The following is a 20,575-nucleotide window of genomic DNA, read 5'->3' as shown; positions in this document are numbered from 1 at the left end:
ATAATCAATGAAAAGTCAATGAAAATAAATCAAAGATTAATATTCCCATTTAAAAAAATTTGGCATTGTGGCATACAATGTACCCAGTGTGTGGCACACATTACCTGACAGGGAGGACTCCAGAATTGAAGGTTTTATTATGCTTACACAGATAGGTTAATCAGAAAGTAGCTAAAAGACTGACCATTTCCATGGCAACATTCCCATCATAGAATCATAAGAATAATTACTTCAAAAAGGAGCTTTCTGTCACATCATTTAACTTCTACAAGTGCATTTTTTTTTTTTACTTTTTCTTTTAATTGAGGCGTAAACATGGCTGAAAGACTGCTTTCATTTGCAATAAAAATATATTTTGTTTGTTTTGTGCAGTGCCAGGTTCATCTCTACAATATAGCATTGTAAAGGAATGGAATAGAATGAATGGAATAATAAGAGAAAACTATATTGGTGAATTACTATGAATTATTCCTTTTGTTTAATTATTTATTTATTTATTTATTTTTTTTTTTTTGGGGGGGGGGGGGGGGGGATTAGAAATCATTTTCCATTCAATTAGTTGGAGTTTAGTATGGAGTACTATACTACTATCAACACTAAAGTTGTATGACATTTAAATCATATTTCTAGTTTATTTCCTTAGGATGAAAATATTAACTAGTACAATATAGTATAAATCATATAGATGTTCTGTTATGCTAGTGGCTGTATAGCTTTTGTTTTGCACTAATATATTGACCACCAGTATAACAACTACACAGACAAAGAGCAGATCTAACCTATCCTAAATCAACTGATTTCAGAGCTGAATAAACACAGAGAAAGAAAACAGCACTCTGGGAAATTCAATCAACATTTTATTTTCAGGATGTACTTTGCTAATAATTGAAAAGTTTGAAGTGCATAGTCATGAAGGGAGCATGAACAACGTGGACACAAATACAGACAGACAGCTGAATATTCACAGGAAGGTTGATCCAGAAGAAATGTGTTTGCAGATGTATTTTGCTTGTGTGTTTATGTTGAACAGACTACAGTAATGTAAACAAAACATAAGAATTTGCTGCAACAGTACGACTTTCTATCAATTGCTATAATTTGTATGCTATCAGTGGCCTTAGCTTGCTCTAGATATGACCTTGTAAAATCATTTTTTTGGGATAGATTTATGTTTTGCAGCCCCAGAATATGTAAAATATTGATAGAATACTCTAAAATGCAGGACTGCAGTAACAGCATGTGGAGAGGTCAGTGCTTATAAATGAAACCTAAAAGAAATTCTCGATGTCTTTGTCTGTCAAACGTTAGTTATTTGTTTAAATCACAATATGAATCATAGTTTAGTATTTTTACCACTAATGTTAACTTCAAATTATCAAAAAAGACAAAAAATTCCATTTTTTCTGAACTATATTAATCTTTCCTATAATGTGTAAGAGGGGAAAACCCAGAAAATGTTGAGAACGCAATGCTATAAAAATGTGGGCACTTTTTACTTGAAAGATGACTTACAAACTATGTCCTTAAAATAGTTGTCAATTCCTTTTCTTGACTAAGTAACTGACTAGTAGTTGCAGCTCTGGTGTGGAATGTGGGAGGCAGACATTAGACTCTTGGCTTGGCAGTGTGAGTTTCAGCTGCTAGAAATACAGAAGTAGTATAGAGCATCATCATATACAGATTAGCTTTCATATGCATTTTATACAGCAGTAGACAGTAATGCAACATCATGTTTTAGTAGTGTTACCGTAGTTAATAGATTGCGTGTCATTATAATCGTGTTGTAACAACAGCAGACATGAGACTCTTGGATTGGCAGTATGAGTTTCACCCGCTCTGGCAGTAAGAGCAATACTAACTCTAAAAAATCATACTAGTCAATGAGAATTCACAATACTGTGTTACCTAGTGAATAATATTACAGCAGTACGAATGCTGTCTATAACCATTTTATGCTCACCAGTAGTAGTCTGATGAACAACCACTGTTCATACGTGGTTTATTGTTCAATGTATTTTTTTCCTAATTTTTTTGTGTAAACTTATACATCACACCTCCCCATTAGACTACTAGCACTATATAAAGCAGGAGAAACAATTGCAACATGATGCGTAATCATACATCTTTGAACTGCTGTAACTCTGAAAATTGTGGCAATGGTTTGATAATGTGCAATCCTCATAGTCCAAATCAAAATAAGATAAGATAAGATAAGATAGAACTTTATTAATCCCTCGGGTGGGTTCCTCTGGGAAATTCGACAATGCACACTAGTAGTACCATGGCTTGTACTACAGGGGCATTTACCACTGGGTGGCAGTCATACTGTATTTGGCGTGCTGTATTGCACCACTGCAGAGGAGCATTGTACACTGTACCGTGCACACTCAGTACTGCAGCAATCACTGCAAGCTGTTGGCTAACTTCAAGAGTCACAAGAGGTTCGGTATAGGTGTTTCTTGGAGGAAGACAGGACAGATCAGAACACCAAAGATGAAAAAACAAACAAACAAACATAACAATAATAATAATAATGCATTCAATGCTTAGTACAATGTCTTACGATTATAAAGGCAACTGTACCAAAACCAGACCTGCTTTATGCATTAAAACAGCTCTCCTCTCCCCATCACATATACATATTTTATCACATCAGTTATGGTTGTTATTAAAACAGTACATACCTCTTATAACCCGCTCAGATACATATGCCTAATTTGCTGCTTGTTGTTTTTTAAGTATTTTATTATCATTTGTTTTTCTTCTTTAAATTAAGAATAAAATCCGTAAACACAAATAGTGAGGTTTGAGTTATGTATTATGTGAATCCACCTATACTGTATTTTGAGTGTCAGGGTTATGAAAAGTACACTAACGGACACATTAACTCCACAATATTGCTTTTCCCTAACAGGAAGACTTTGGATGTATATACCCTCTTTACAGAGGGGTCCCATAACTCTTAGACAGTGTGTGATGCCTTACATCCACGTCATTCACATTTTTACAGGTTCACCAGGATATATTCACTTCTAACATTGTACTGTTAAGGTTGATCACATTTCACTCTTGATCCCATTTATACTCAGCGTATACTTACACTATTTAGTAATGTATAATAAAATAAACACTTGTGCTTCTTGGGCATAGGCGTTGTACTTTATATATTGTATGAAACCTGATTGCGTGAGTCAATTGAGGTCATATTCTACACCTTTCCTTCCAATGGTAATTAAATGCATCCCTCAAACACATAAGTGCAACCAAACAACTACTCAGTACATAACATCAAATCTTATAATTAGGACTCCAAAGCAAGAACATTTGTAATAGGTCAGTTATGATGTTTTCTGTGATTGCAACGATGGCTGCTTTTATATTACACACAGAAAAATATATTGTATTCCTGTAAGGGGGCAGCGCATTGGTTATCTTGTAGGGCATTTCATATTTGTCAGTTGGCAGTGTCAATTAGGGTGTTTTTAGCCCATTAGTACAGTAGCCCTGAGAGCTCTGAGTAAAACATACATTGAAAAAATGTAAATAAAAGCATACTGAGACACATCTTCAACACTTTGACAAAGTAATAAATACAAAAACAACAACAAACTAACAAAGAAATAATCCACAGCGAAAACAGAAACTGCAGCTGCAGCACCCTGAACTCCCAGGGCCACCACTGTGTTATTATTCCATCTAGATACAACTTTTATGAAATAGCAAAGTACAAATGGGGTAATATGTTAGACATGTGTTATAATGCGGGCCTGGGTTCAAGCTTTTCCTGATACAGCTTTCATCTGCTCAAGGAATTTTGAGCCAAGTGTAAATGGGACCTAATATAGATTGATCCAATGCAGACAAAACCATCTGCTGTAGATATATGATCCTAATCACCATACTTAAACTCAGCTGAGATACATTTCTGTGGTGTGGATACATATATTGGTACAATGATCAGTGCCTTGGACAGAATTGCCAGCCAGTCCAGACACATCTTTAAAGTGCCTTATAACAGGTTATTGCATAATCTGATATCTGTCTTATTGCTTCCATTGAAGGCAAGGGAAATGCACTCCAGTATTAGAGAGGAGCAGGCTGACAGACGTGAACAAATAGAAAAATAAAATAAAAGCTTGTCATAGAGCTCTGTTCCAGTAAGTGAACATGTACTCGAAGTTAAAACCATTTGACACAGTGCGGCTGTCAGGTACTCGGTCAAAATGACAAACACAAAGTGAGAATGTTGAGTTTTTGTTAATTCTCTTAACATATAGTATAAAAGAATGGCAACTGTGAGGCCACTTCCGTGATTTGCCATTGTAACAAAACCACTTTAACACTGATAAAGTGCTGTATTGTTTGCAGGCAAGGCCAGTGAGCTGTTTTCTGGTATCAAAATGAATCCTCCTATGTGGGTATTTGTGTAGTAGCGTGTAATGTATGTATGTAGCTTTCAGCTGTTCAAACTATTTATGCAGAGCATGTCTGCGGTCCTCATAGAAAGGACGTCAAAGTGACTGTGACTACAAACTACAAAGAGAGGTGGTTCTAATTTCCCAGGGGCATTTTAGCAGTAAACCGATCCTTGTTGACTTATGAAAGAATGAAACAGAAATGTGAATTTATGAAGATTTTGTTACATTTTCCAATTCGGCGTTTCTTGAAAGAAATATGTACTGGTGTTTATATTGTGCACATTTAAGCATTTACTTAAACATTTTTTAATTTAAAATTGCTCAATTTACTCTCAGCAACATCAACCGACGTCCCTTTTAAACAGCTAAGATCAACACTGGGGCTGTTTGTGAAGTCTGAACAAAAAGTTTAAAATCTTCAATGGTCAGGGTTTTAAATACAGTCAAGAAGTAATTTTATCAGTTTAAACTCTATAACATGCTCAGTTTTGGCCAGTTGTAGATGTACACAAAATAATGTAGCTGACCAACAAGCACTTATGACTGCCCTTGAGGGGCATTCACACACATTCAATTCAGAATAATATTAATATTTCTTTGATATATTTTTTGTACTGAATGAAAACATACATTTTGGGCAATATTTGACTGCCCAACAGTCTTTACATTCTTTTGCAGTGAGCTGCCCCAAGACAATGCTACCTGCACTACCAAGGCTATATTACTGGACTTGTATATTCTTGATGGGTTTGGCAAGTTTCCTTTGAGTTATATGTATTTCATTGAATCCACATGTAAATTTGGAAATTAGCATTTTGAGCTGCATGTGCTTATAAGGATATCCGGCTAATAAGCCATCAAGCAGCTTCTCAAACTCCTCTGGCAGGGCTTTTCAATTCTTTCACTTAAACAGAGCTGCTGAAATGTTCTCACTTTTTCAATAAGTGTAAACTTTCTTTCATTTATTAATTTTTCTACAGTAAACCTGTCGGCCAATATTCTAAAAGTTATTTTTCAATAACCCTGACGTGGCTAAAAAGGTGTTAAACAGTTGCAGCAGTGTTGAGATGAGCATTGACAGAGCTTCCCGCAGTTCTGGCCAGCGTGGAGGGGACCAAACAGAGACACACAGAAATGTTCCTGTATTATGGTGTAATATATAATCTTATACGAAGCTATATAAAATGTGCACATGCTCAAAATGCATTGGTTATTAGTCAGAAGCAGCATGATTAAGTTCATTCCTTTCAATAGGGAGCTGGGTCTGGGGATTGTCTTTGATGGTGGTTAGGGTTCTTCTTTTTTTTATGTAAGTTCTTCTCACCAGCCAAGGGAGCAGAAGCAGAACAGGCACCTGTGTTTATCTAAAGCAAAACAATAAAACCTGTGCAGAACTGGATCTTTTATTCACCTAAGGTAAGCCCATTTGTTAGTCCCTGCTAACCAGCATTTCACAGAAAATCTTTGGCCCAAACAAACCAGCAGTGTGTCTAATCTGAACCCAGAAGTCACATGAAAATTGGCATTTCAGAGGTTAATGTCAGAAAGATCCTTTGGAAACAGTTGGGATTTACTCGTTACCTTTCAAACACAGTTAATCAGTAAAACAGCGCCCAGTGTTTAAAATGGCAAAATACAAATTTTACAGTCAGTGTTTAAAATGTAAAACTTCCTATTTTATTTATAAACAATTTATGTGATTGGGACTAAAAAATTTTATCTTTTCTTTATAACCAAACTTCTAGTCAGTTACCACCTGGCTTATTTTCATCCAGGTGCGTTTATATCATTTGAGAGCTAAGGGAAAGAATTTGAGCAGTGTTGTGCTGTTCTTCGACTGACATCCTGGCAGTTTTTCATTATGGCAGTTCAACATGGCATCAAAGATATTTGTTCCCACTGGTTGAGTATATCTAAGTCCAAGTTTCACTTGGAGTTGTAGAGTTCCAGACTAAGAATCCAACATATTGTAGCTTCTCAGCTGATACTGTAAAGCATGTTTTGGACTGGAAACTGAATACTGACATTGGGTGTATAAAAAAGATTTCGGCCTTGTGATGCGTTTTTGCTTTAACGTAGTGTGAATGTTATTAGATAGTAAGAAAGTACATAGAAAAAAATAACACATCAACTGCATAAATTGGAGATTGCAATGTGAAGAAAGTGGAGCAGAAGCTGTACAGTGGAACAAATGGGCTACCATGGTAAGTGAGAGAGATCCAGGCCTATGCACACTTCACACTTCCCAAATCTCAAGCATGATTTAAAATAGACATTTTTACAAGTTGTTTTTGTTAGCCGCTAGTAAGATAATTGATTTTTCGCTGAGTGTGTACATTTGTCTAACATATATACAAACATGTAGGCATACTTAACATTTTGTTCAAGCCTTTGGTGTCCCTTTGTTTTCAGTTTTGGCTCCTGAAAGACCATTTTCTGTGTTGTCATTCCCTGAGGAGCTCACTAGGCACTCTTTACTGTAGAGATAAGAGAAACAAAGGTTATATTGAACACCTATAAAAGGAGACAAATACAAGCGATAAGGGCCATGTGCCATATAAATTGCAGGGGTTTTAAAAAAACTTAACCCAATGAGCTTCAAATAATAATTTTGTTTTGGAAACATAGAATATGGGTGACATTATTTCGTTATTATATAATATAACAGATTCATAATAATTGCCCACTTTGTTCTGAGACAATTTGACCTATATTGTCAGCATAAAACCATTACTGATTACATCAGATATTTTAATTAGAAAAATACAAAAAAATCTATTAACATGGCTAAATGAGTGCCTGGGTCAGCCACAGTCAAACAACAGGGTAAATCTTTGTGACACAAAATTATTTTTCAGTAAATAATGTAGTTTTATATGAACTGGTGTTGATGATATGACATTAGACCTAGTGATAAAGGTTACAATGATTTTAGTTGTATTCATCGAATATAAATTGTTCATTTGTTATATGAAAGCAAATACTCTTGAAATTATGATGTAACACATTTGAATTTCCTCTAATATCAGATTTTCACTGCTAGATGCACTTTTTATGTCAATAAAAAAGATAACAGAAAGCTAATAATTCTACTTCTTTTGCAAACTGGAGTATGACAAGCAATTTCTTTCATTTTTATTTCCAACATTCAAACTTTTTGTTATACTTTTTAGAAATCAAATAAGACTTGCACATTTTAAAAATATTTGTAGTACATAAAAATATTATTTACGACATGTATGTATAAAGATCACTTGACTTATTCTTCATGTCAGTATGTCTTGTCTGAAAAATTGTGTTGCCGTAACAGTGCATTACTTGTGTGATTAAACAGGAAATATAAACAGTACTTCACCACACTTAATTATTCATAACTTCTGTACATTTCGTTTTGAGCTGCGTGTTGCAGGCTATAGTATCTGCAAAAGTCAATGACATCATAGGACTTGTAACATATGTATATGAATAAAAATATATGAATAAAAACCATATCAGGAAAAAAAATTCAATGGTTCCTTAAAAGCTGGAATTTTTTTTCATTAATGGTGAAAACTTCACAAATGTTTACACCCTATTTCACAAGATGTTAAATTTGTAGAAACAGTTATAAAACTAGCATATAATAGACCAAATTTCTTTTTGCCAGCAATACACAGTTTTTGGCTGTTTGACTGTAGCTGACCCAAATATATATGATAAAAAGATTATCTATAATCAGTATTGTTGATTTGTTCTAAATGTCCTTATAAGATAGTCAATGATCTACTCACTTTTTCTCATCATCCTTCTGCAGGAAGTGAACAACAACAGCCTTTATCACCATGACAATGATAACTAAGCCTATGACTCCACCCAACGCTGAGACAATAATGATTGTCAAAGTGTTGTCAACTTCCTTCACTGAAAAGGTAGAGAGAGAAAGAGAGAGAGAGAGAGAGAGAGAGAGAGTGACTTTGTGAGGACAAACAAGTATACAGAGTATGTAAAAACTGACTTAGAGCTCTAACAAGATTGAAACTAGATGCTAGTAGCATATATGTACTTGTATATGTACTTTATAAACACTTTCAGTCAGCAAGTCAGATAAAGCTCTATTTTTGTATGCCAGGTGTTTGTGCAACTTTTACATACTTTGATCCACCACTATAAGAGTGAAGATAGCACTGTGGTTGCGGTTCTTCTCTTTTGGATTCCTGGCAAAACAGATGTACTCTCCTTCATCTTCAAAGGTGATATTCCATAGCAAGATCGAAATGTTGTTACTCTTTGAGGAGCCGACAAACTCAACACGCTCATGGGACACACGGACCTTCGGCTCCACACCCTCCATAGGGATCAACGCTTCACATAACTACACACAAGATATTTCCTTAGATACACAGTATTGGGTGTCAGCTACACAGCATTGGGATGATGACACACTGTGTTGTAATTTTGCCTTTGTACACCACCACATCACACTGAAAACCAAAGACTTTAATTCAAGGGGTTTAACAAAAGTGTTTTATTACCTGTTTGGGCATTTTTATATATAGTTCCCCATTTTTAGAGACTCAAAAATAATTGACAAGCAGTTTTATGGCCAGGTAAAGGGTCCCTTGACACTTTCTTAAATATTAAGGAAATTGTGATCTGGACTTGAACTTGCATTTGGTAGCTGTCTGAAAGAACATGTAGTTATGCCATAATCAAGCTAAAAAAAAAAAAAAACGTGGCCAAATCAGCTATTTGGCACATTGATCAAAAGATGGAATGAACCGGGCAGCTCAGCAAGACTTAAAGGCCAGGGAAACCTGTGGAGACACCTGTGAAGTGAATGATCATAGAATTCTTTCTTTGGTCAAGAAAAAAGTTCCTTCACAACTTCTAACAAAGTCAGCAACACTGTGGAGGTAGCTACATCATTGTCAAAGTCTACAATCAACAGATGTCTTGATTAATGGAAATACAGAGCATTTACAACAAGATGCAAACCAATGGTTAAAGATAGAAAAAAAAAAGAAAAAATAATGATCTGAAGCGTGGTGAAGCCAATATAATGGCATAGGTATGTATGGTTTGCAACAGAACTCATTCACTTGTGTTTACGGATCACGTGACTGCTGTCAGTGGCTGGATGAATTCTGAAATGTACAGGGCTACAATTGCTCCTCAGATCCTGACAAATGTTGAAAAATTTATTGGGCAGCACAAAGTGCAAATCGTTAATCACCCAATGTATACTGCACAAGCAACCAAAGAGCCTCTCAAGACAAAGAAACAGGATTTAATTAAATGACCAAGTGAGTCACATGATATCAGAACATGCTTTCCACCAGAGCATTCTTTTCAGTAGAGTTTAGAAGTCCAGTGTTGGGGAGTAACGGAATACATGAACTGGTGTTACGTATTTAAAATACAAAATATGAGCAACTGTATTCCCTTGCAGTTACCGTTTAAAACGGTGATAATTAGAATATAGTTACTTTGTTGAAATAACTGGATTACACAACGGTCTTTTCTTAGGCTATCACCTCTCCAATTTTGGTAACTCCACACATAGCCAGAAACCCAAACAAGACACGAAATAAGAGGCTCCAATGTAAGCGTCCCATTAACATTGGTGGTGTCAGTTACACAATGGACCCAGCGACAGCACAACAGAGCCAGCAGAGTACGAGCAGGAATGGATTTCTTACTTTGAAATTCCGACACCACTTCATATTTAAAGAAGAAAGGGATGGGTGAATTTGACCATGCCATGCAAACACTGTTTGCCAGCAACCAAGCTGCTCGCAGCGTCAAAAGACTCCAACCTAAACAAACATCTGGAAATAAGTTCTTTTTTAACAATGAATGTTAGCCTACTGCAGCTACCTTGTTTTAGTTGTGGTAGCTACCTGGGTTATGTGCCACTTCAGTATCTCTGATGTACTATTGCTGAGTGATTTGTTACTATTACTGGATGCTACTCGCCACCGAACTAACATTGTTAGCTGGCGTTAGCCTAAGTTAGTTCATAGACTGCAGATTGTTAGACCTGCTTAAACATTAACAACCTGCGAGCTGCAAATAATCATGTGCAATTCTGAAAGCAGTCTATGAACTAACCTCAGCTAACGCAAGCTAACAATGTGATTTTGGTGGCAGGAAGCCTTCAGTAATAGTAATAAATCACACAGCAATAGTACATTCACGTAGTTGTAAAAAAACACGACAATATATTAAGTAATCCAAAGTATTCAGAATATGTTACTCACACTGAGTAGCTTAACGGAATACGTTAAAAACTACATTTTGGGGCATGTATTCTGTAATTTGTAGTGGAATACATTTTAAAAGTAACCTTTCCAACACTGCGGAAGGCAGACCTCTAGGCAGAGAGACCCACAAACAAGCAGCAGCTGAAGGTGACTGCAGTAAAGGCCTGGCATCTCAAGGGAGGAAACACAGCATTTGGTGATGTTCGTGAATTTTAGACTTCAGGCTGTCATAACCTACAGAGGCTTTTCAAATAATACAAGCAGATCCTGTGTATTAAAAAATGGCTGCATTTCCTAAACAGTTAATACAGGCTGTACTAAAAAAAAAAAAACCAATCACATGTGATAGTTAACAAAGGCAAAATTACAAGAACTATCTGTTCATCAAAATACTTATGAACAAAACTGTATCCCCATGCCTTCAGAAATACAACAGCATACACTCACTGACTGTTTATGCGATGAGACACGAAACATATGAAAATGTCAGGAATCACTATTTTTATGCTTTTTTGTATCCCTGTTGGTGTTGTGGTTGTGTGCACGTACCTTTATGAGAGTTCCATTGTCATTATATTGCCAGTTGAAGTAGAGATTTTCGATGCCAAAACATGAAGAGTAAGTGCAGGGCAACAAAACCGTGGAGCCATTCATTGCTTCGATTGAAGACACTTTACCTGTGGAAACTTCCAGTCCACCAACAGTCCATACGCCTAAACCAAGGGAGAAAGGAAAAGTTAAAACGTTTTTAGAAAAGGATAGAAAACGGTTTTTGAAAAGCAATAAAAACACAATTATATAAGGCAAAATGAAAATAAAAAAGTAAAAGATAGTACAGAGTTTTGTGTTTGTTTGATATTTGCAATATTTGTTGTGGCATCAGTTTATTGAGACTTAATTATGTATGAATTCATTATGATATAACTTAAGTAAAAGTAGAATGTGGCCAAGTAGGCAACACTATTCTGTCTCTCTTCTTTTAAAATTAAATTGTGAATAAAAATCTTAATATGGAGTCTAAACCTAATATATTTAAAATTGCTGTCACAGGGGAAAAAATGACCACATGCTCCCTGATTACTTTTTTTGTGTACTTTATGGACTTTATGGCGAACTTTAGGCTTTGAAAAATTAGGTTAGGTTCTAAATGCAACTTTGCAGAAGCAACTGACAATTTTACCAAATGACATTTATACTGTATGATGTCCTCTATGTAAAACCTCTCTCTTCTATTGGTCTTAATGTTAAAAAAAAATATGTAAAAAAAAAAAAAAAAGAAACATAGAATTTTGGTACCATTTCTAAAGAGAAAAGATTTGTTCTCTAGTTCATCAGGTCAAACTAATTAAGCAATCAAAACCTTTGATTTTTTCAAGACCCAACCAATCCAATTTATGAATAGAGTATAAGAGTCATGCGACTTAAATTCACATGGCCAGGCATGTTATGTGGGTTTTGCAATGACAGCTGGTGTAATTCTCAGATTGTTGCTCTGGTTTCTCTCTCACACACTTGGGGTCTATTTATAAATACTCTCTTCCCCATTGACCTGCTCAGGATCACATTTCACTTGGACAAGGTACAGACAAGGTTAGAGTACATGTATGCCTCTGCTGAGGACACATAGACATAGACATGTATGTATACTTGCTTAAAAGAATTTTGCATCACCTGCTCTGGAATGCTTTGAATAAATCTGCGTTAGCACAAGAATCTCAAACACTTGAGTCCTCATATTACTGGATATGGATGAAATCATTTTACTACTTGAAATCACGTGTTCTAGGCACACATTGTCATTTACCATTTTTCAATTCAAATGTTAAAGAAATCAGAAAATGTATTAATGTGATTTGGAGGAAAAAAATTCAACAGCAGAAATATTGATACAAAGTTGTTTTTCAGCTGTATTGTTACCATCACAACACTGGCACTGGGGCTGGTTAATGAAACAAAAAAATACAATTAATGTGAAATAACCTTTTCTTAATATACATAGAAAAAGTTACTTGGATAGAACTCATTCAACAGACAGCACAACTTATTTTGTATTATATTAACTCATTCACTGCCATTGACGTCTATAGCCGTCAATTGCAGTGTATGAGTCAATGGGTTTAACTCATTCACTGCCAATGGCTGGCAGTGAATGAGTTAAGTATATTAATGGTGATTTGCTGTGTATGGCTAGAACTAATAAAACTTTTTCAGAAAAAAAGTAATAGTGTTGTAAGAAGATTGTTTCAAGTAAGACTTACTGGAGCTGAAACTTTTAATTCGTACTGGGAAAAACACTCAGTATTTGAATTGTCATTCTTTCTGTTTTTTTATCAGCTGCTTTTGTAAAATGATATAAATAAAAAGAAAGATATTGCTGAAGTAAGCGTTTAGGGTTAATGATACAAGCAAGGGATTGTAAGTGTGGGTGGAACTCCCACTGAAGAGTATTGGGTTCCAGTAGTGCAAATACATAGACAAAAATAAACCTCTGTCTGTGGTCAAAAGAGCTTGCAAAGAAAAGCGCCTGGACTTCTTTAAGTTGCTTGAAGACGTTTCACCTCTCATCCGAGAAGCTTCTTCAGTTCTAAGGTCAAATGGTGGAGAGTCCCAGATATAAACCTAGTGGGAGTTTCCCCCCACAGAGGGACAAAAGGACCCCCTGATGATCCTCTAATCGCCTGAGCCAAGGTGTGAAACTGGGTGTGGGTCCCAATCAGCCAGAGTTTCGGGTGTGTTCATTGTGAAACCTGGCCCCACCTTATCATGCGAATTCCTGAGGTCAGATGGCCCAGGATGTGAGTGGGCGTTAAGGCGTCTGGGAAGGGATCTCAAAACTGGATTATAGATGGCAGAGAGTTGGTGTCATAAACCCCCGCCTCTGTTCAAAGATGGTCGCTCACAGTGGACATAGATGGCTTCTTTCACTCCTCTTTCAAACCAAAGAGGAGTGAGTGAAAGAGGAGTGAAAGAAGCCATCTATGTCATCTATGTCCACTGTGAGCGACCATCTTTGAACAGAGGCGGGGGTTTACGACACCAACTCTCTGCCATCTATAATCCAGTTTTGAGATCCCTTCCCAGACGCCTTAACGCCCACTCACATCCTGGGGCATCTGACCTCAGGAATTCGCATGATAAAGTGGGGCCAGGTTTCACAATGAACACACCCGAAACTCTGGCTGATTGGGACCCACACCCAGTTTCACACCTTGGCTCAGGCGATTAGAGGATCATCAGGGGGTCCTTTTGTCCCTCTGTGGGGGGTTACTCCCACTAGGTTTATATCTGGGACTCTCCCCCATTTGACCTTAGAACTGAAGAAGCTTCTCGGATGAGTGGTGAAACGTCTTCAAGCAACTTAAAGAAGTCCAGACGCTTTTCTTTGCAAGCTCCTTTGACTACGATGACCTGGATGACTGAGAACCTTCACAGACACAAACCTCTGTCTGTATTTTATTTATTTATTTATTTTTTCAGATGAAATTAACTAAAAGAGTTCCTTCTGCAAGTCACATATTGGTTATAATAAATATGTGCACTACCTTACAAATAAATATTTATACATCAAGGAAGCATCAGTTTGTTTGGCTTTGCTTTTTTGGTCATCTATATGCTTTTGTCCTACCCGCTCTTCTTGATTTTTTTTGTAACACCTGGTATTTAACTCTTCAGTTATGCTGACTCATCCACTTTCAGCTCAAGCATTTTTAGTTTTGAACTTGTTTGTTTTCTGATTCCACTTTTGCTCTGTTTTAATAGCCTGACTTACTTTTTTATAGCACTGGACAGTCTGGACAATTCTGCTTTCACTCCTTTTATCCCTCAATCTTTCTGTCTTAGTTGCTTTCAGAAGTTGCTCCTGGGGGAGACAATCCCTAAATAAGAACATGGAAACATATGTGTGTGTTCCTGTCTAGCTATCTTTGTGAGGACCGAAATCTGCATTCTATTATACTAGTGAGAACCAACAGTCACTTGTGAGGACACACAACCCGGTCCTCACAAATTTGAAGGCATTTAAAGGTAATTTTGAGGCTCAAAATGTGGTTTTAGTGTCAGTTTTACAATTAGGTTATGATTAGGTTTAGGGTAAGGGTTTGGGTTAGGCATTCATTTTTAATGGTTAGGGTTAGGGTAAGGGGCTAGGGAAAGCATTATGTCAATGAAGGTCCTCAGTAAAATAGCTCAACGGGGTTGTGTTTGTGTGTGTGTGTGTGTGTGTGTGTGTGTGTGTGTGTGTGTGTGTGTGTTTGTATTTTCTACTTTAAGAGGCTTAGAGGTTTTGAACATTGAACTATCTTTTAAACTCTTTGGTAATTGCAACAATGAAAACAAACATTTATCTCTATCAGTAATTAGTTGCACATTTTCAATGAATAGTCTGTGAAACAAAATGCTCTAGTGGAGAAAAAAAAAGATGTTATCCATTTCCAAAAACGTTTCCAAATGGATTATATGGTGCCCCCTCCTCATGCTTAGAAATAAACTTGACACCTCCTTGGCTTTACTGCTCTCTACTATCATGGTTTTGTACATCACTTTTCTCTTCACTATCCTCTTTTTTTGTCTAAACAGTTTGTCCTGAAACCGCCCACAGATTCACATCCTGAAGTAGTGTACAATTCACTTATGTAATGTATGCACTGTTATCTTTTTATGTGACGTGTGTGTCTGTGTATGTGTGTGCATGTGCATGTATGTGAACTGTATATATGCACTTACTTTAAGTGTTTGTGTACATATCAGTAATACTGAAGGTCTGAAAAGCAACTGAGTGTGTGCATGTATGTGCATATGTGTCTGTGTGCATGTATGTGTGTGTGTGTCCTTGCCTGACTGTCAAGGTGACTGTTTTTTTTCTTCTTCTTTTTTTAAGTAGGCCAGTAATTGAAAAGTTAATGTATTTCTAAGAGAACCCATAGAGAACTGACTGAGGACACTATTCTGCAATATATACAGGGAAGTGATGGGAAATGTGGGAGAGGGGGGTACTATGAACAAGGAAGCGTAGGTAATGCAGGAGTTACAATGTGTAGGAAGTGATGGAAAGGGGTCACAAGGAAAGAACAGGGGAATGGATATGAGAGAGGTGAGGCATGTGAGATGTCCTTTTCAAGGTGAATGGGCAAAGAATTACACCAGCAGCTGAGTTACTTAATAGGCAGAGCTGCTGGTATTGTGGGACAAGATAGTTTCAGTTTTTCACTTCAGGTAATATATGCAATGTGATATTCATACAAACAATGCTGCAGTAACTGCATTTTCAGGCACAGTACTGGAGAAATGTTAACATGATTACTATGTTACTCCATGATCACTCTATCATTTTGCTTTTTACTGTATCTTTTGTTTATTCGTCACAAAAAAGGATGATGAATAATTTTGCGTGAATGAAAATGGAAAAAATGAAAGTAGTTGGCATGACAGTTGTTCCAACCTTTTGCATCTTCCATGCTGAAAAGTTACAGATATCTGAAGATTGTCTTTATTCTGCAAAAAAGTCATTATTCCAAGTTTTGTCTGTGGTCCTGCTGCAATAACAGCTTCTGTCTGTTAATACTGAATGACACTTTCATATAGATCCGGAGATGTTAATGAGAACAACCTACTGTTAAACATTTTTCCTTAATTTCACACCTGACTTTTATTGGGACCTTTGCTTCACTGCCTTCATTCTCTTCATTCTCTGTTGCCAAAAGGTTTTGTTGTGACATATTGCTGTAATACTTTGCACATTACTTGATTTAGGTATTACTTGATTACATAAGAGAAACAGTTGAGCATTCCAATACAGACACAATTTAGATAAATAACCATATCCTGAATATATAAGATGTTAACAATGATAAAATGCATTTAAGGTGGACATTTTCATAACAGATGAACCGGATCTCTTAAATAGAGGTGAGAATATCCTCCAGAGAACCAGCCCATCCATTTATGTCCATTGTAATGGACATTTGTTTTTGGTCTCTATCTTGTGACTTATTTGAGCTATCATAATAAGTCCTAATGTACTAAATAGAGGACATCCTGGGCTTTCCATTGATATCTTGTGCATTTCGGTGCTCTCTTTTAGCTCCAAAGAGGAAGGAAATCCCAAAAATAGTTCAATGGGAAGATTCTTTCCTCAGTTCTCAGGAGGATATAGTCAAATGAAAGTATTTATTCATAAGTGTAGACCTTGAATTGAAATTTAAGTGTTCTTCTAACTTGGAATATGGACTGTCGGGCTGTTGTTGAGTCATGATGTTAAGTTAAAATTTAAGTTATAATCTATTCATTTGTGAAAATGAAGGTATTTTGGGGATATTGAGTTACATATTTTAATGTTTAAGAACCTACGGTGACACCTCTTATATAATCTATTTTGTTGATTGAACTTGATGTTGCTGTTTTACTGCTCCCATAATTTTCCTGAGTGTGGAAATGGGTCGGGCTCTTATGGGTTAAAAGATATTTGAACTTATTTTATTTAAATTTACAGGTACTTAATGTAAACCAATCTCGCACCACCACTTGAGTCAGACTGTTAATGCTCTATAATGCTGTGGCTATCCTTTAAGAATTTGCTGATAAAAAATATAATTTGTTATACAGTTTATGCTTCTTTCTTATTTGTGTTAGCCTTGCCTGTACTTATCTGTTGGTGTATCTAATGTCTGCTGGGACAGTGGGATTCAGTCTGAGAATATGTACTTATGAGAAAATGATTTCAGAGAAATTCCACTGAACTTAGCTGGTAATTTAGACAAAACAACCAGATCAATGCTGTTTTAGCAAGATTTTTGGGAAAATATTTTACTAAGAAAGTGTTATTTGGTGCAGTATGACTTTCCACAACACTCAACAATTTCATTTGGAAATATGTGTACTGACAATGAAATACAACAAGAAACAAATGAATATGAATAAGATGTATAAGATGAATAATTGTAAAATTGTGCTTTACAACTATTTTTTGTGTATGCGAACTATGATGTAAATGAAGTGTGTATATTGCCTGTATTTGTTCCTCTTTCTTAAATGAATATTTTGTTAAAAGTTTCTGGTACATATATTTATCATATCTATTCAAAAGAACTAAACTATTGTTTAATCCCTTTAAAGTGAACTAATGTTGCATTGTGTTAGCTAGTCAGAAGTGTGTTTGCATGTTTTCAGTATGTGATATGCTATGACCAAATTTGACCCTACTGGGACAAGTGATGATTTGGTCTTGGTGCTGCCGCTAACCTGGACTCATGGACTCTTGAATAATTTAGTCAATAACTTTACCAAAATGCAAAATTACATGTGTTATTGAACTAAAGTTATTTGTTTTAATATTTACCCCTGATGTTTGGTTGGAAAACATAAAAAGCCCAAATATTTGCCAAAAAATAAAACAAAACAAAATTGAAACAACAAAGTGCTGTTTGTTTTTTTTGTTTTTTTATCTAAAACACATTTTAAAAAGCGGAAAGATAAGATGCATTCTAATCTTACTTGTCGGTTATCTAAAGACGACACTAATATTGCAATACTGGACACATACTAGTCCCATTTTTCTTTCATAAAACTCAATGGTGCTCAACTTTCCAAACAACTGAGAGCCAGGGGGGGATTTTTGGATGTGGGGGCACTATTGGGCACTACAACAAAATCAGGGAGGGTACGAGCAAAAGCACAGATCATCACTGCACCACTACGTCATTACCAGTAATGCTATGTTCACACAGGCATGCATGTAGATAAACTATAGCTTGTTTTTCTTTACTTTGAAAACCAAAAGTTAATTATTTGTTTTAGTTTCTCCTATATGAAGGCTATGTTTAAAGTAGAATTTCAAAGTGCGAAGTGTCAGTTACTCAAACAGTCCAGCAGCAACCCTACAACATGAAACTGATCTAAGTCAAAGGTTTGTATTGTTGGCCTGATTGTTTAACAATTAAACATCACCTGTGACAGCACCATACATTGTAGTGTTTGGGTATGGAAAGATAATGATTAAACATGAGCGCTGAAGCAGATGCGACAGAGCAGCAGATGTAGATATAGCAGATATAGAATAACCAAAAAAAGGTATTGATTTACTGTAAGAGGGCTGTACCACCCACTCAGACATAATAAATAAGAAAAAGCGAGCAAAAGGAGCAAATGAAGAAGGTCTAAAGGGCACAGAAACAAGTTAAAATGTATAGGCAATTAAAGGGATAGCCCCATCCAGAGACATGTTTGAAAAGAGTGGAATGACATGGCACTTAAAGGTACAGAGATAAGTGTAACTCACCAAGCAGCAGTGCAACTGCCAGACCAGCGTGAAGTAGATCCCCTGATCTCAGTCGACCAGAGACACTTGAACCAGTGCTGTCCACTGACGCCATGACACCTACGCCACCTGTCTGTCTCTGTTCTTCTCTGCCTGTCTATATGTATACAATGTGTGTCTCTGTCAGTCTGTCTCCTTGTCTGCCAGTCACTGTGAGTGTTTGACTTATGTGCCTCTGGACCAAGGTGGGACACTGAGCTGTGCAGCTGAAGGCAGAGTCTTGCTCTCAGTCCCTCCCTCTTCTCTCCTCCTCTGCACTCTGTCCCAGTAATGAACAGAATGAGGAAGCGCAAAAGAGAGAAGGATAAAATTCCTTTAGGGAGCTTTCTCACATCAAGTTGTTCCTTGCACTGCTCTCCTGCAGCCCGGGGAAGCAGAGGAAAGGAAAGACTGAAGAATGCAGCAGTTGAACAAAGAGTGCAGCCTCTCTGTTTCTTTGCCTCCCTCCTCTCCTGTCCTCTGTCGCTGTCTCTGGCAGACACAGTGGTAATTATCCAGCAAAGCAGAGTGTGAGGCGAAAGGCATAGAGGAGTAGCGAGGCAGAGCGGCACCAGGGTAGCAGCGTTGTGTCAGACCGCTCCACTCCTTTAACAGCAGCAGGAATAGTCAGGTAACCAGGCTGGCCAACAAACCCCATGGGTGGGGGGGAGACATAGGCTGGAGGGGGAGGAGAACACACAAGAGGCACAGAAGGATGCTGGAGGAGAGCCAGCAGGCAGAAAAGCAGAAAGTATGCGTGTTTCCCGTGCCGGCACAGGGAGAAATGAGGTACTGCAGAGGTAGAGGTGAAGAGAGAGCGAGCGAGAGAAGGAGGGGATAGCGAGTGGGGGTGAGGGGTACTGGGTGATGTCTGCTGCCACATAGATGCACACACACACATGCGCCCAGCACAGAACGGCTGAGTCAGCCTTTGCTCAAGAAGGTCTCCGAGTCAGTCACGGGGTGGGTGTTTCACCCATACCACATACTTCACTACATCATTTGCTCATGTCTCCACTTTCTTGCTTCTCTCATTTCATGGTTCAACTTTATATCTGTGTTGGCAATCGCATTTTGCTTCCAGTGGCTCTCTTCCCTATACTTGAGTTTCACAGCAGCAGTGTTGAGTTTGTCATCAAAATATCACTACAGTGGAATTTTTTGTAAAGAGTTTTCAGGTTTTTATCCCCCAATAAAATCAGTATGTGCGAGCATAGTGTCCACAGTTCACATGGTAGCAATTCACTTGAAGATAGCAACAACGACTGACAAGCTTTTGGTATTAGCACTTTTTTCGATTTTTAGATCATCTCAAGAATTTGATTCAAAGTTTTAGGTGATCTATTGGAATGGTTCCTAAGCAAGATCTTCAATTTGAACAAGACTTTTTCTCGTACAAATTTGGACAAAACCCATATTGCCTGTTTGTTGCCTGACAAAGACAAAACTCCACCAAGCTTACTGATGGTGGCTTTGGCTAGAAAAGTTCAGAAGGACCCCCCAGATACTTGCGTGCAAAATGCCAGAAAGAAGTGAGAACATGATCTTTGTGCAAAATGGACCCATTTAAAATGTCAAACAAAAATAGGTTTATGGGCATACAATAATTATGCAGCGCTTCCATA

The 20,575-nt window shown here is 37.0% G+C and overlaps 1 protein-coding gene across 1 annotated transcript; it reads right to left on the bottom strand.

Annotated features, from left to right (window-relative positions):
* Positions 1-844: 844 nt before the first annotated feature.
* scn4ba (sodium channel, voltage-gated, type IV, beta a) lies at positions 845-19,687 on the bottom strand. The gene is made up of 5 exons (XM_082503176.1): positions 18,933-19,687; positions 11,210-11,373; positions 8,550-8,769; positions 8,189-8,318; positions 845-6,895 (listed from the first exon to the last, which is right to left on the bottom strand). The coding sequence occupies exons 1-5, from the start codon at positions 19,024-19,026 to the stop codon at positions 6,802-6,804; spliced, it is 702 nt and encodes a 233-aa protein (XP_082359302.1). The 5' UTR covers positions 19,027-19,687; the 3' UTR covers positions 845-6,801.
* Positions 19,688-20,575: the final 888 nt, after the last annotated feature.

The sequence above is a fragment of the Aulonocara stuartgranti genome (genome assembly GCF_965226115.1).
Source record: "Aulonocara stuartgranti genome assembly, chromosome: 14".
NCBI lineage: Eukaryota > Metazoa > Chordata > Actinopteri > Cichliformes > Cichlidae > Aulonocara > Aulonocara stuartgranti.
This window is presented reverse-complemented; position numbering and strand designations above follow the sequence as displayed.